This window comes from Acanthaster planci, linkage group LG02, assembly GCF_054643075.1.
Source record: "Acanthaster planci isolate LZ-2023a linkage group LG02, COTS_SCS, whole genome shotgun sequence".
Classification (NCBI taxonomy): domain Eukaryota; kingdom Metazoa; phylum Echinodermata; class Asteroidea; order Valvatida; family Acanthasteridae; genus Acanthaster; species Acanthaster planci.
Genome location: NC_141778.1, coordinates 30,294,105 through 30,310,124, shown reverse-complemented (window position 1 = coordinate 30,310,124; position 16,020 = coordinate 30,294,105). Strand labels below are relative to the sequence as shown.

The window sequence follows — 16,020 nt, the reverse complement described above, 5'->3', positions numbered from 1 at the left end:
TTGCAAAACTGCCTTGCTGTCGTTAGGCTTGCACCCACGTTCTCCTTATGTCCGACATACCGCACAATGTACATGTATTTATTTTGCTTGCTGGACATTAACGGCTAAGCAATGCCTTATACCTGCACTGTTTGTATACAAAGCTTTTGGAAAGAATTGAAAAAAAATAAAACGTACATGTACATGAGGAAACACACTGTAATCCCTACACATTCAGCTTCCCTTCAAAAAGATTGGATTACACTCAGAATGACTCTCTAAATAAAGCCCATCCAAATGCTTCTAACATGGGAAGGATAGTTTTACGTGCATGCTAACTTGACCTTTGATGAGATATTGTGTGACATAATGATGCCACTGTTTTTATTGGGTTTCATTTCAAGACAATGTAAATACGTATATGTACATGTATGTACACACTGGAGTCAACTGGTCAGTTAGGAACTTCACACGTGTACTGTACCGCGTAGTTAATAACTTCTGAAAGTCTTTTTGTGCATGTAGGGATGACACTACAATATGGATGTAATTGATACATTTTGGTATGATGTGCTTGACGCCAATTTGTCTCACCGTTTTGCCCGCTCCATTCTGGCCCGTGATGAGTGTGAGTGGGTGGAAGAAGTCGATGATCTGGCAATCCGAGTCCTCCTGGCCAAAGCTCCTGATGCCCCGGATACTCAGCTTCTCGATGGAGGACATGGCGGGGGATCAGGGGAAGGATGGGTGCGGCATTCACAATATCTAAGATGTCAACAAGAATAAAGATGACGACTATGTGTTTAGTTTGTAACACAGCATAAGAGCCAGCACTGAAACAGTAAACACAACTTACAGTGTTTATACAAATTTAAAAAAAATCACTATACATGTACTTAGTGGTCACTAAAAGCTGTACGTTAAACCTCCTCAGATACATGTGACAAATGTGACAAGTCCTTTCACATGGATTCATGTGGGCGGCCAAAGTTTGTAGAAATATTACCATTGGTTGTTGTCAGATGAGTGGCTCCTCAAACTTTGTCCTCTTAATTTTAAAGAGGCCATAGTTTTTATTACTTATTACTATTTAGTAACAATGTTTATAACAGGCTGTTTAGACAACCAGTCATTTTTTTGCTTTTTGCACTGACAGCTAGCCATTATTTTACCAGCCACTGTGGGCACAAATACTAATGTGATATAGGCTTGGGCTATTTCGATATTACAATCCATGAATACATGTACCAGAATACTGGCTAATCGGTATTGAATTTCAATACCAGGGTATTCTGGCTAATTTGTTCAGAATGTTCCCACAACCCTCATAAGATGAAACCAGACAATTATATCCACAACGGTGACTACATACTTTGTGGTTTTAATCACCCAGCATCGTGTTTGTATTGTCTCTTTTGGTGAGGAGATAAGATGTAACGTGATACTTCGGCATGCAGCCATCAACCCACTTGTCAAAAGGTTTTGTTTTCTATTGCCAACGTTGAGTTTCCAGTTTTGAAATAGCTTGTAGGCAGTGCTTGTTGTATTGCTCACTGGCATATATCACAGCCTTTAGCTTGGGAATTGAAAATCATCAAGTCTTCCGTGCCCGCACTGGACTTTATTTTCTAAAGATTTTTATGGGCAGATCCAAAAATGCAAACGCTGCTTGTGCTCTCTTCAGGTCTTTTTTGTCCTTTATATAAAATATGTACAAGTATTGTGTGAAAATTTATCTAACGGAAGCAAAGAACTATAAAATGATTCAACAAATCTGCATCTATTCGACATCCAAGGCAATCAACGATCTTTTTTTGTTCTCACATTTGTTCCCACCACACGAAAAGAGAAGCAAAACCCTGATTCCTCACTTGTCAATGTTTGTATTTCAGTTTGTCTGAATTAAATTGAGGACAATGTGGTTGATGTGTTTAGAATAACAAACTTCACTGTCATTATAACAACATGTTTAACCCTAACTCCCTAGGGTGGGTGCAAAATCATATTAATATTGGAGGATTCAGGACTGTTAGGGTTAATGTTCATGTGAGATAAAAAGCAAATACATGTGAAAGATCAATCCAGGGATTTTTAAAAGACTTTCCATCACCATGGATGACGACGAAGCTAACAGTAACTAAATGGCATGTACATGAAGGCCTGTGTGTACCTGCAAGAATGCGAAGACTCATCAACTGAAGCCCCATCCATGTATGTAGTCTTTCCAACACAAGTTATGTCATGGAGAGACATTTTTATTTCATTTTCCATCTGTCTTATGATTTTCGACACTAGCTGCATGACATCGATAGTCCGAGTTCACTTGCCCACTGTGGCGTAGCCGCCCGCGCACGAGATGGTTGCTGAAGAAGCATGATGTCATGAAGGAATATTGTGATTGGATAGCTGTGTCTTGCAAAATGTACGTCATGAAAACACACAGTCTCATTGGCAGGTACGCTAGATTTTTTTGCAGCAATACATGTACATGTATGAATGATTCAGTGTTGGGCAATTAGTTGGGCTCTTGAGATGCGAGAATAGTCAAGTGAACTTATTCGGGGTATATTGTTTTATCAGAAATGGGATGAAAATTTTTGTTTTGGCGTTTGTGTAATCAATGTAAAATATCATTGATTTTTTAATTGCGCACTACGCGTGTCATGACGACAGGAAACTGACAAACGATGTCTGTATATCGCGTTGTCAATGTGTGTGACGCATCTGGAGGGGCGGGCAATAAGCCTCGTGCTGCGGCTAGAAAATTTTGTGGAAACACGCTCGCTTCGAGTACCAGCAGTACAACCTCAAATTAAATTCATGAACACAGAAAACACAAACACAGACATGCAATCAATTTTTGTGAATGAACCTGCGGAAAAATTTGTGACGGCAGTGTTTTTTGACTTGCAACTGTAGAGCTGCATTCGTATATGATGTACATGTAGTGGAATTCTCGCAACCCTTTCTGGCAGCAACCGTACATAGACTGGTTGCCACATTTCCCTTATGCCTTCGTTGCCAATGGTTCGGCCTGGCAGGAACCAGTGTGGTGCACTGTGCGCGTGTTTTCACCACCGCGATTCACAAACGCTCGTTATAAATGGGTCGTCAACAATGGTTTTTCAGGTAAAGGAGTCGCAAAAACCTTTTGTTGTAACAAGAGATTTCGTACAATGCGATTTTGCTGTTACAGATTTTCTCCCCATAGAAATGTGCACGTTTTTGACGGGACCACAGATTTGAGTATTGTTACAATCGGAATTTCGTTATAACCGATTTTGTAATAATTAGAGTTGACTATACATGTACTTGCAATGCCAGCCGTGCCACAGAGTTTTCTGGAAGCCACCTCACTTATTGCACACGCCCAGTGTTAGGGCGCAGCTACATGTAAGAGGAGCAGCCACTGGTGACCGGCATGTAACCATTTAATACAATAAAGCACTGTCTCGTTGAGTACTTCACTGTAGCACATACACATGTACATGTATGTGTAGATTTTCACACCACAGGAGTGACCACACAGCTACGAATCCTGGAGCAACGAATTGGTATTTAAAACACCGTTCAGTTTTTTAATTCTTTCAAATAAATAATATTTATTTCACATCAAATGGAAAGACAAATTAAACTTATCAAGGTTACAGGGTTTTGTGACTGTTAAAAACCCTTTGTACTTTGTAGTTGTTCTCTTTGTGTTTTGCCACTGAATGTCAGCATCAATGCTGCTTTTTGATGATGTACCGGTACATGTAATGCCTTCCTCAACAAATACCGCGGTATTTTTTTCACAGATACTGTGGTATCGAAAAAGGCAATACCGCAGAAGCCTAATGTGATATAAAAATGAACGGGCCCCATTGCTCTGCAAATGAAATACACGATTTTGCTGTACACTGCTGTTTCTGTGTAAAAACAAACAAGTTTAAATGACTTCAAATAAAAAGTCCAATTTATAAAATCTGGCTTCATTTTTAATGTGTCAATAACGTACGTTTACATACATGTACATCATCAACAACACAAAAAAGCGTCTTTATGACATTTAAAAAAAAAGGATCTGTTTGCTGTGATGTTTTATTAGTTCTGTACATGTATGTGCCATGCTGGATGCTCTCCAATAGACTCTACCAGAACACTGAAAGCTTGAAATGCTATGAACGGTCCACTCTGAATATTGCAGGATGTGAGCAGAAAAAGGAATTCCGGTACTCTTCTTATCTGACATAGTCTACTAAACATCAGGGGGCAAATATCACTGAGCTGCTCAACACAGAACTGAGCGGGGAAAAAAATGCTTGTCAAAAACTGGTCCCTAATCAAATCATTGCACACTGTGTACTTCTCGCAACTGGTTCTCCGCTGATATTTGCCTGGCAGTTACTGTGCATGTACATGTAGCATTTGCTGATCAACACTTTCTACCGGGTAGCTCTCGGCCTAGGCATTCCCAGGTGTAAATATTTGTTTCTAATACTACTCAACACCGTTGGGCCCTGGATCGATTCTTGGAAAAATGAAAGGAAATCAAACAGACTATGGCAAAACATCATGCCAAACGGATATTTGCAAATTTAACTTGCCTGGGGGTCACATGCTACCAGTATGCAATTATTTTGATCAAAGAATACGGTCCAAGAGAGCACCACATGACAACCTCAACCAAAACTGATAGAATGCCATCCATATACTAATACAGGAACATACATGTACACTACAAAAGAAGAGCAACAAAGGGACCAGTTTTACTGTCTGAGGTCAACCTACACTATCTGACACACGGCAGTCACAGAAAAGTCAACAATATGATGAATGGCACTTTTACTAAACTGGCAGGCATTTTCCCAAATCAGTGTCTGCAGTAAATGTACTTTGTCAATGGAACGTCCCACTGTGTCTACATACCAGTGCGTAATGGTTTGCACATGTACATATACTATCAATAATGTTCCATGGTAAGCCATATCATTTATTAACTAAGCTATAACTACCTTTAATCTGGTGGAATGAGGCTTGGTAAATTCCCTTTTTTTTTAATGACACTGCTCGTTTAAAACTGGAGATCCGCCAAAACTCTGAATAGCACTTGAAGCTTCAAAGAGCTCAACTTAAATTCTTGGGTAGGCCGCAATGCCTAGATTCTTCAGGTAATTTCGAGCAACGATCAACATGAAATGGCACTTTAACTCCATCTGCAGTGGGGTACATATACATGTTTTTAAAACAAACAGTTCCCTGCTGTTTCCCTTTACGCCCCACGGGCAGTCAAATCAGCCGCAGCATCCTGCACTGCTTTTAGCTCGTCACACATAATGTACACCACATTACCCAACAGTTGTTCAGATAATGACTGGTACATGTATCTCCTCAACACAACACTGTGGCAAATCGTGGTACATCAGTATGGTAACCAGTGCAATGAATATGATGCTGGTGATCAGGTACCACTTTTATGTTTTTCCCTGGAGCCGGCAATCTGTTTCCCATGCTGCAGGAAAACCGCTTAAGCAAATCATGATCACTATGGAGAATACATGTACCTTGTACCTTGTAGTTCAACCTCCTGAACGGTCCACCAGGAACTTAAACCAGGAGTTGATGAGAGTGGAGTGGCATTTAAAGGGAGTTTGGGACTTTTTTATTGATATAAAAAAAAGATATCTACATGTATCTGGGAATTCAGAAAGGAAGGAAAGTCTGATCCAAACTGTGTAAGACTTTGTACATTTGTTTTTTTTTTCAATTTGTGAATGGTACAAACACGTACACGTGTATGTATGTACATGTAAGTACCTGGTACATGGCAGAAAGTGAAAGAAAAAAAAAGAGCCCATTAAAGAAAAACTTCCCTGCCTTCACAATAGTTTCCACCACACCGGAACTTAATTTGGAGGCATCTTCTTTGTGCATAAAAAAACACCATCATCATTAGTATAACCAACTGATTGATGGAAAGTTGTACAGTTTTCAGATACCCCCACAGTTAATTGGAAATGTGTAAAACTTTGGGGACAATTGAATACCCCCCTCCCCCAACTGGAAACAGGTGCCTAACACTTTAGTTTGGAATCAAGTGTTCCTTACAATGCCACTGTGCCCACTTGCTGTTTATAATTCAGAGAGGTTAGGGTTAGCTCTCAGCTTACAGTACCACATCTTATCAAAGTTATGATGATTATGTACATTTGGGCACTCCATGGAAGGGAGTAATCTTGAACAATCCCAACACGACAGGGCTACAACAAAATGACAATTCACAGGAACATTTGGCGGATATCAGACAAACTGAATCATGAGACAACAAACTTCACATAGCAATAGAATGGTAAAACAGATGGCTCATAATAAATTACATCAGACATTCATTAGAATTCCAACGACTTGGTCAAACCGGTATACAATGTAAAGGGCAATGGACCACGTGATATTTATGGTATCAACAACTGCTGTATGTGACTAAATTGCTGTTTTGGTGATGGTTTAGAACAAGACAATGGGTCCGCTGACAAACAGTACATGTTCAAGTACAAGAACCAGGGTACCAGCATGTGTTTGTACATGTACACCTGTACAGTATCTCTAAACCTTCTAATAAGCTGAATCAGTTCATGCCATGGATATGGCCGACAAGAGCAGGAAGTCTGGTCAGTGGTCAAGCACCTTCATTTCAAATTTGCATAGTTGAAACACGTACTTGAACAAGCACAATATTATATTTTTTTTTTCCAACTGAGTCCAAGACCTACGTTAGCCCCCGAATTTCGACCACTACAATACAGGCATTTCACAAGAGCGTGCCTCCAGGCATTTGCAATGCGTGGCCAATCCCAGTGAGCCAAATCTGTTGATCCAATGCCGTTTGGAAGGGGGTTGCCAGACTTTTGCGCATTGTGATTGGCCAACCCATTGCAAACTCTTGGGGGCGTGCTACTGTGAATCACCTGTATTAACTCAAACATGACATGTGCATGTTGTAAATGGTGCAGACGTCCATCTGATGGTGGATGTCCATCTGATGGTCAGAAATCAATCAGCCATCTGTAATCATTTTCCCATCACTCATGTCAGGCAGCAAATCTGAAGTTGTTCAGTCCACTTGGACATGCATGTACCGATACACGGGTCAGACTTTTGTTCTACATGAACAGTGTACACCGTACATGTACATGGGGAATGGTCATGAAGTATTTATATTGTCTCAGATTACAAGTCTTTTGCAGGTGTGATGTTAAAAGCAGTTGGATCAAGAAACCCTCATTCAATTCCCTCATTTCTGGTAAAAACTGGAGTAGGGTGTGGTAAAAATATCCCTGTAAAGTAAACACAACAGCCTCTGAATATCAACAGCAATCAACAGTACATAATTCACAATCAATATGCATCAAGCCAATTTTCATCACAAAGCCAATTAGCCTCTTTCAGGAACACCACTGAATACATGTATGTGATGTAATATGAAAGGCAACTATCCATACGTTCTATTCATACTCAAATATCAATCTTGAATTTTCATAAAATGTGTCACAGCTGGTTCCATGTACATTTCTTGTACCGCCCACAACCTGAATAAAAACCTACACATTAAAACCTGACCATGTGACTGAGTAAAACATGAGTTGGACTAGTTTATTTCTAGTTGGCTGTGATGAGCAAGTGACTCGCAAATTAATTCAGTGTCTCATTAAAAACCAGATTCGTATACACCGAGGTCTTACGATGTGAAGTAGTTCAGATTTAGTGACTTTTTTTCTCAATTTCTTTGCAGATGAACTGCAGTTTTCTGGCACAAAAGTGGCCTTCATTTGTTCTTTTCTGTTACTTCTTAGCTTTTCTGGAACATGCCTGTAAGTGCCAGTCCATTAATCAAGCCAGCATTTCCATAAAACCCAAATTTTGCAACTGTGCCAAGAAAAAGGAAGGAGGAAATTATCCTTTTTTGGTGGGAAATTGGCAAAGCAAGAGTGTTCATTCTTCTGAAACTCCATGGAAATCAAGTTGGGAATGACAGACCCAATCCTCATGGCGTGCCACAAGGGACTTTAGTATGATCAGATGAAGGCCAAAGCAAGCATACCACACTGACTGTCAAATAAACTCTGTTGGGATGAAGAGCCAACATAGCATGGGGTATGATTTATGCCATCCACTGGCCTGGGACCTCTGTGACTTTAAACATTTCTGGAATTCCAACAACTCCTGCAACAACAGCTGACATTTCTGTAATTAATGCCCGCTGGAACTCTTCAAGCTAGGGATGATGAAAAATATATTTATGTGATGAAGAATACTGTATGGTAGTTTCTGTTAAAAGGAATTCTTCACAACTACGGCCCACTGTCAAAGTACATTTACATGTACATGTAGACAGAACCCTTTCAACATGGGAGAAAGCTCAAGTTTTTCAAGTGGTTGGTGAGGCATGCCACTGCCATGTCAAGCCAAGGGTCAAGGGTGCACACTTGAGTGACTGACCACTCAAACTCAGGAAATGTCAACTTGAAAAAATCAAAGTCTGGGGACACTTTGCCGCCAGAAACCGAAAATCATCAGGTCCAAATGGGCAGGATTTGAAAACGGTCTCATTTCGAACTTGAGTGATAAATGCCGGTGGAGGTGCTCAACGACTAATGTAGAACACCCAGTTCAGACAATGCATCGGGACATCAAACGCTGCGGGGGAACTTCACGGCAAGCAGTAAAAGGAGACGGCCTCCAACAAACATGCTCCCATTGATTGCAAATATCGACCAGCCGGGGAGATATATAAACTATTCCCTAATGTTGCAACCCTCGCATTAGCATTCTCCAAACATCGTGAATCAATAACTGGTGCACCTCCACACTGCCGAGGGCTACAGGCCCAAACCTGGCCCTAAACTGAAATAAAGTCCATTTGGTCTGCAGTTTGACAAACACTCTTTCTAGGGCTGTCAGTTAATGTGGCAGTCATGACTGCTACATGTATATTCCACTGCACATGCAGTGAGCTTTGCCATTCGTTTTTTCAGTGATCCTGTGGTTTTTGAGCTGAGCAGAGAGGCTGAGATTGATCACACAACATATCTAAGCCATCAGATTCTGACAGGGAATTAAAAACTGCTGTGGAGAGCATCAGGCGGGTCTGCGGTGAAATTTTCCGGGCCCGAAAGAGAAATTTTGATCCACGACAGTTTTCACACCAGAGAGCCGTGGGGCTTTGACCCACACTGAGTGAGGAAAACTTGGAATGATTGACCACATTGTGGCTGAAATATCACTGAAGCATATCTGGGGAGAAGAATTTCTTGCAATTCGCTCAGAGACATTTTTGCCAGATGTCCCCGGCCAGCAGTGACTAAAACCTATCAGGGTCTCATGTACATGTACATTTCACAAGCCGTGCCGACTGTGATCAGGCGACGTTTACACAGCTTTGGCTGGCAAGGAAAGCTGATCAACCGGCGGTGATTGAAAGTTGTCCCCACAGAGTTTATTTTCAGAGGAATGGTAAGGCGCTCTATTTTGCAAGGTGAAGAGCCCATTGATTAAAGAACCAAGACTTCACAAATACACGTCTCAGCGTCTGTGGATTTCCTTTTTGGACAACCTCTAAGCATCCACTGAGGATGTGCAGTTGCCGTGTCACGCAGGCCCTTGAATGTGAGGGCAATCCCAAAGTCTCATTCACTCCTCTTGCAGTGTTTCATGTGTCTAGTACCATGATTGATTACTGAAACTCAATCTGATCCTCTGTGTGTACACAAGGGTGCATCTTTGAAAAAAAAAGAAAAAAAAAAAAGGTTATTTGTACACTCTACGCAGTGCTTCGTAGCTCTCGGTGACCATTACTTGGGGAGGAAGGATGCATCAACTTTCAGAGACAGACTTGATTTACCAGGAAGCACATCCGCATGGTCCACACTATAACCACGAGCACTCCGTCATTAGCACTACATCACACACATCAGTCACAGCAAAGACTGCCACGGATCGGATCAGCCTACTCCCTTGTCTCTATGTGCCACTGCATAATAAGGCCTGCAACTTATCAGCTGCATGTAGCTTCATGCTGTGTTCCACTTTTTCTCACAGTCCCTCCACATCTTCACCGACCGGTAGACCAAAAATTGTACCAGAGCGTGTGTGTGTAAATGAAACCTTCATTACCACTGCTGCTTGCACTACTGTGACAATGCATCCTGTGTTCAGAAAGGTGTGATTTTTGAGGAGAAATATCTTCATGTACATGTTGGAGGATCCGTTTACATCTACTCAGAAGTGCTTTGGAAAACTTTATCTTCATCCTGGTAAGCCTGAGCTGGAGTTTGCGATACATGTGCTTTTTCCAGTGAAGCCCCACAGGGAATTGCCAAGAGTGTGGCGGCATTTGACTTCTCAAAGACAGCTCTAGACTTCCCTGTCCCAGAGGCCCTGCTGGCCCACTCTCCTCAGCAACTGAGCCCAAGATCTTTCTCCTTAATTTAAAAAAGGATCCATTATAGAGGGGAAATATACCCAGCATATGGTGTTCTTTAGTCAATCCAAGGAAAGGGGCCCAGTATCTTTCCTTCTGTACAGGTTACACCTTTTTACTGAGCTTGGGATTCGCTGTGCTTCTTCAAAGGAACCTTCTGACAATACTTGTTAATACCTGAAACAAATATTACCATCAGTCCTGTATTTCAGGGATTTCATTTTGGTGAGGAGCATTTAAATGCTGTGAATATATTTACTTCCCAGACCAAGGAGACAGCCTGGTATAAAATGGTGGATCAGAGGAGCACTGCAGAGCTGATTATTGGCTCGTTGGGAATTGTGGGTAATTTACTGGTCTGCATCTCCATCATCAGGGCGAAATTCATGCACAACATCACCAACTACATCTTGCTCAGCTTGGCCATCGCTGACTTCATTGTGTGTCTCAATATTGTGATCTTCAACGAGTGCACCCTTGACGTCTGGGCTGCGGACTTTCGCCCGTCCAGCGATCTGGTCGGCGAGATCCTCTGCCAGCTATTCGACGACAAGATCCTGGTCTGGTGGAGCAGCAAGACATCCGTCATGCATCTAGCATTGGTGGCAGTGGAGCGGTACGTGGCCATCGTGCAGCCGCTGCGGTACAAGCAGTACTTCACTGTGCGCCGTCTCCTCCTGCTGTTTGCCGGACTGTGGGTGTTGTCACTCCTGTGGCAGCTGCCCTACATGCTTATCCCAGACTACAACCCCGACACCTCCAAGTGCGACAAGCCCGGGACGTCCACCTTCAGTCATGTCTTCTTTGTCTTCACCAACTTCCTCTTCATCATCATTCCTTCCCTGTGCACCCTCTGGTGCTACTGGCGGATCCATCGGTGCCTGCGGGCCAACGCGCACAGCTTCCTCCGCGACAACAACAGGGGGCCTGCTTATGAGCTGCTGCATGCTTGCCGGAAAGTGGTGCAGACGCTTTTCATCGTCTACGTGGCTTTCATCATCCTGTGGTTCCCTAATCTCATCCTGGGCATCATCCAGAGTGTGACGACGCTCTCCGTTACACCGAAACTCAGTGACGCCTTCAAACTCATGGCGTTCTCTAATTCAGTTGTCAATCCTTTCATTTATGGCTTCAAGTATCGGCAGCTACGAAAAGCTTTCAAATTAGCAGTGATGCCCTGTTGCTCTAAAACTGGGGTGGACCCACACAGTGGATCTGTTCACCATGAACTCAGCATTTTGCACTTACCACAGGGTTCAACAAATAGTCCATCTTGAACAAAACATGCATGCAGTCAAACAAGTGTGCATTTAATTTAGAAATCACATTAGAAAGCTTACAGTTTTGGTATGGTAAATCCCACAAAACAGTAGCCTTAAAATTGGTCTGGAGTATGTGACTGAGCTTTGTAATTTAACAAAACTGACATTATATTCAGTCTGTTTTTGTCCAACAATGGCATAATTTGCACCAAATCATTGCCATGAAAATACCCCCTCCCCAACCCCCCCCCCCCACATATGTACATGCATGCTTGTTTTCATTTAAGTGAGGACATTCCTTTGGTCTCCCGAGGTTAAGAAAACGCTGGAAACATGCTCCTTTTTCTCTCACTATCCTTGGAATTGGATTTATGGTGATTTCTTAAGATTGTTCCTCTCCATTGTGCCGCTGATAACCCTGACCCCAAAATGCCTCTGAAGCCATTTATCAAAGAGGGGAAAGCACTGTGTGGACGTGTAGGAGGTCCACACAACATTCTGGTACCCTACATTATGAGGACTTCTTTTGTGCTAAAGATCCACATCACATGTACAATGTACATGTGTGTATGCCATACTTACACCGTATGAACAGACATTGTACACTGTACATGTTCGATACTTGTTCAATATTTGTAGGGACAAACACACGATATTTCACCTATTTTGTGGGGACCAAAAACATTGAGGGGACAGAGAAATGTCCCACCAACTTGGTCCTACATGTAATTTGACTGACAAAAGAAATTGGGCCCCTTGACCCAGTGAAGGCCTACCCACACGTGCACATGAAACAGTTCAGCTCGTTTGGCAAAACATTTGACGGACACCATACAGAATAAGTGATTGTCTTGCTAACCAGGTATTAACAGTTTGCGGTTGATGTTTTCAACAGGATTCCTGAACCTTTTAAACAAAATTTTAACCAATCTACTGGCACATGCCAAAAAATGCACCTTGGTAATCGAGAAACAGGTTTTTTTACTTTACACATGACATTCCACAGTACTGTCTATCCCTACTCTGCTGAAGTTTACCATCATCTTCAAGTATAAAAGTTCCAAATGAAAAAGCATGAAAAAGTTCAAGGAAAAAGTGCAATTCTTTTAATTATTATGACAAAAGTGAAAGCCACTTGCACAGAAGGTAGAGACATACATGTAGTGTAATTTGACGAACCAGATTGAATTGGAAGCCGCGTTACATGCCTCTTCGACCAATATACATGTATCTCGATTTGCCAAATGCTCGTGTGTGCCAAGCTGAAGAATGTGCGTGCGAGTGCGGTGGCATTGCAGTTAGGGCATCTAATCGAATTTGTGCGTCTATATACAGTTCAATGTCAAACCTTGTTCTGAATACTGATCAGCCTATGTATAAACACCAGTGAAGGATATAAAACAGCGTACTGAGTCCAGTTGATAATAAATTGTGGCTAATCATTCGGTTGGATTCAGTGATTTTTCAGAATCAGGTTTTTTCTCTTACTTTTGTTTAATTTTGTTTTACATTCAAAATGACCCTTGAATTCAGAGATCAAGTCTGCACATAAAATCTTGGTTTCCTTTGAATTGACAATGTCATAGCTCCTTTAAGAAAGGATGTTGTTGAGCGCTGATATCACCAGTAATTTGGAAAGAAAACATATTTGTGGGTACTTTTAAAAGTCAGCTTCCTTTTTTGGTGATGGTCACATATGATAATATATTTCCACTCCCATGTGGTCCAATTTTGTTTCCTTGTGTACATGTATGTATACTGCTTCATTAAACATACATGTGAAAGAATAACAATAGTACATACATGTAAATGTGCATTTTGTGAATTGTAACCACTGCAGATGTAAATGGCATCAAAATTGGATTGGCTAAACTCACGATGAATATGTACAACAAAGAGGACATGCGCACGGTTTACTATTTTGTTTGACGACCAACCAAATCGTATACATGTACATGTGGTTCAAACAGATTTACAATCTTGTACATGCATGTATATGTAGTGGCTGTAGATAGATCTGGAGCACACGACTGGAATGCATTGAAGTGACACCATGGTAACGCTAGGATTTTGCCTTCAGAATTTGGCTCTGTATACATGTACATGTACCCTTTCTACATGCATATCCAAACAGTGGTATTAATTGTTTTAACGAAAGACACCACAATAAGAATGGAACTGAACGATACCTAATACATGTACCATACCGCACCTATTTAATGTACATGTACTGTAGGCATTTCCTGAAAACGGTTCCAAAGGCAGAGGGGTGCCAGGCAATGAGCAAAACCCATTCAGGAATTTGCCAAATCATACCATCCAGTACCTACTAGTACATGTACTGTATGTGTCCCAGATTGTACCAAATATCGATGTCATACATGTACATGAAATGTACAGGATGCAGGAACAGAGCTGGGTGAAATTAGTGCAAGAAAATCCATCATTCCTGCTGTCTCAATATGCATACATCTCCACATGTGCCAATGCACTGACTGACATGGAACAAGAGAATGAACTCACGTCAGTTCAAAGCTGTTCCCTTTTTTGCATAGATTAGGCAAATCCTCTGTTATATCTCTAGATTACCAATGGCAATGGACCAAACTTCAGAGCTGAAAGCACTTGGTGAGACAGTACATGTATTTTTTCCGGTTAGCTACATGTATATTGGTAGTGTGATGTTGTTGCACCCGAAACCACGCCTAAAGAGTTGGCGTCATAGCCAATGGGCACTTGTACTCAGTACTGAGTGTGTGCTTGTATTACAGCAATACATGTACCAGTACATGTATTAAACAAACCAGATTACTTTTGAATATGGGTAATTCCAGAAATTAGGGGTCCCAAAGTGTGACACTTTTGTGTCCCTGTTACATCTGACCTTTGCTATTTCATTCGACATGGAAATACATGTACATGTATGACCGGAATTGATTTCAAACTATTTCGATTTTGTTTGGTACATGTAGGTAATTTGCATCATTTCATCCCTCTTGGAAATTAGAAAATGTCTTCTAAACTTACAAAATCGTATGTCAGATGTGACAGGGACACGAAAAAAAACAGACCAATAATTTCTGGAATTACCCAGAGCAGATGTACACTGTATCTTGGTAATATGGGAAGAGGTCTTGGATTCATGCCAAGTTGACAGTCTGCCAATCTAAACATGCATGGGGTATTCATCACTGGGGGGGGGGTTGTCAGGTTGGTGTGGTGTTTCTTTCCTCGCCTCCCACCTCTAGGGGCTGTGGTTCGAATCCAGCTCAGTTCACATGTGGATTGGATTCTTAGTCCCTACCGGTACCTGAGTCCATGGGTTTTCCCCGAAACATTAATCCGGAGTTTTCCTCCCACCTCTAAACTGAACATTTCTTCCTTGTCTTCTTCACTCATTAACATCCTGTTGGCGCTAAATGCGCTGTTGGATGAACAGATATAAACATTTATTAATCTGAAGTGTAAGTGGAAGAAAAAAGCTTACATGTAGGTAACCAGGTGGGCTTCTGAAACTCTCTGTACCAAGTTTTTGGGACTTGGGAGAGATCTGTATATTGATGTTATTTTCAAAGTAGCAGTATTTTTAACAAACTGGAAATACTTCTTAAATCTGAAATTCACAACATTGCTACATGTACATGTTTTCAGTAACTGAACTTCATTTAGCCTAAAAAAGCCAGTTTTCTTCAGACCATCCCACACCTGTGGTGCTTGTTTCAGAGATTTCTCTGTCTAAAAAAAATTGGGGTTTTTTTAAGATTCTGGTGGAATCCAAAACTTCTATTCAAATATTTCTTATGACTTACTCTTCAAGATTCAAGAACAAAACCCACAAGTTTTACATCAAAAGGCATTAGCCTTGTAACAAATTAGTAACCTTGTTTATTCCAAAACTGCACTTGGTCTGAAACGTATTCCCTGTCCACCCAAAGTACCGAATGTTGCAGTGGCAACATTAACACAGAATCAAAGATGTGTCGTGGGAAAATTTCTATGCTCTAAACAAACTCACTGCACATTTTCAGTTGCTGTGCATGTTAGAAAGCAAAAGCATAACAGGGACTAAAATACAATCCAATACCCACTGCCACTCCATGAAGAAAAGGTAGAGATGTCACAGTGCAACATTCTTCCTGCAAACAGCAATGTTATACATGTAAGATCTCACTGAGGTTAAGATGAGACCAACCCCCCTCCCCCAAATACAAAAGAAACGTGAGACATACAGTTTTCACCCACATTCACTACTTAATGGCAAATTGAAATCAGCCTGGAGTAGGGCTGTGCTGAGTGCCTGGGTACCCATAACCCGACTGCCGA

The 16,020-nt window shown here is 41.4% G+C and overlaps 2 protein-coding genes across 2 annotated transcripts in view; one reads left to right on the top strand and one right to left on the bottom strand.

Moving 5' to 3' along the window:
• Nucleotides 1-16,020, bottom strand: part of LOC110977216 (DNA repair protein RAD50-like) — a 57,912-nt gene that overhangs the window by 38,838 nt on the left and 3,054 nt on the right. Inside the window, exon 2 of the mRNA XM_087132615.1 lies at nucleotides 574-744. Coding sequence (XP_086988741.1) covers nucleotides 574-702 — 129 coding nt within the window. The 5' untranslated portion in view covers nucleotides 703-744. The remainder of the gene's footprint in view (nucleotides 1-573; nucleotides 745-16,020) is intronic.
• On the top strand, nucleotides 10,522-12,126 carry LOC110977218 (trace amine-associated receptor 1-like). Its single transcript, XM_022231136.2, has one exon. It carries the CDS (start codon nucleotides 10,726-10,728, stop codon nucleotides 11,710-11,712), a length of 987 nt encoding a protein of 328 aa, XP_022086828.2. The 5' UTR covers nucleotides 10,522-10,725; the 3' UTR covers nucleotides 11,713-12,126.

Excerpts from the sequence above, each read along its gene's own strand:
- LOC110977218 (XM_022231136.2), top strand. The coding sequence starts at position 10,726 with ATGGTGGATCAGAGGAGCACTGCAGAGCTGATTATTGGCTCGTTGGGA.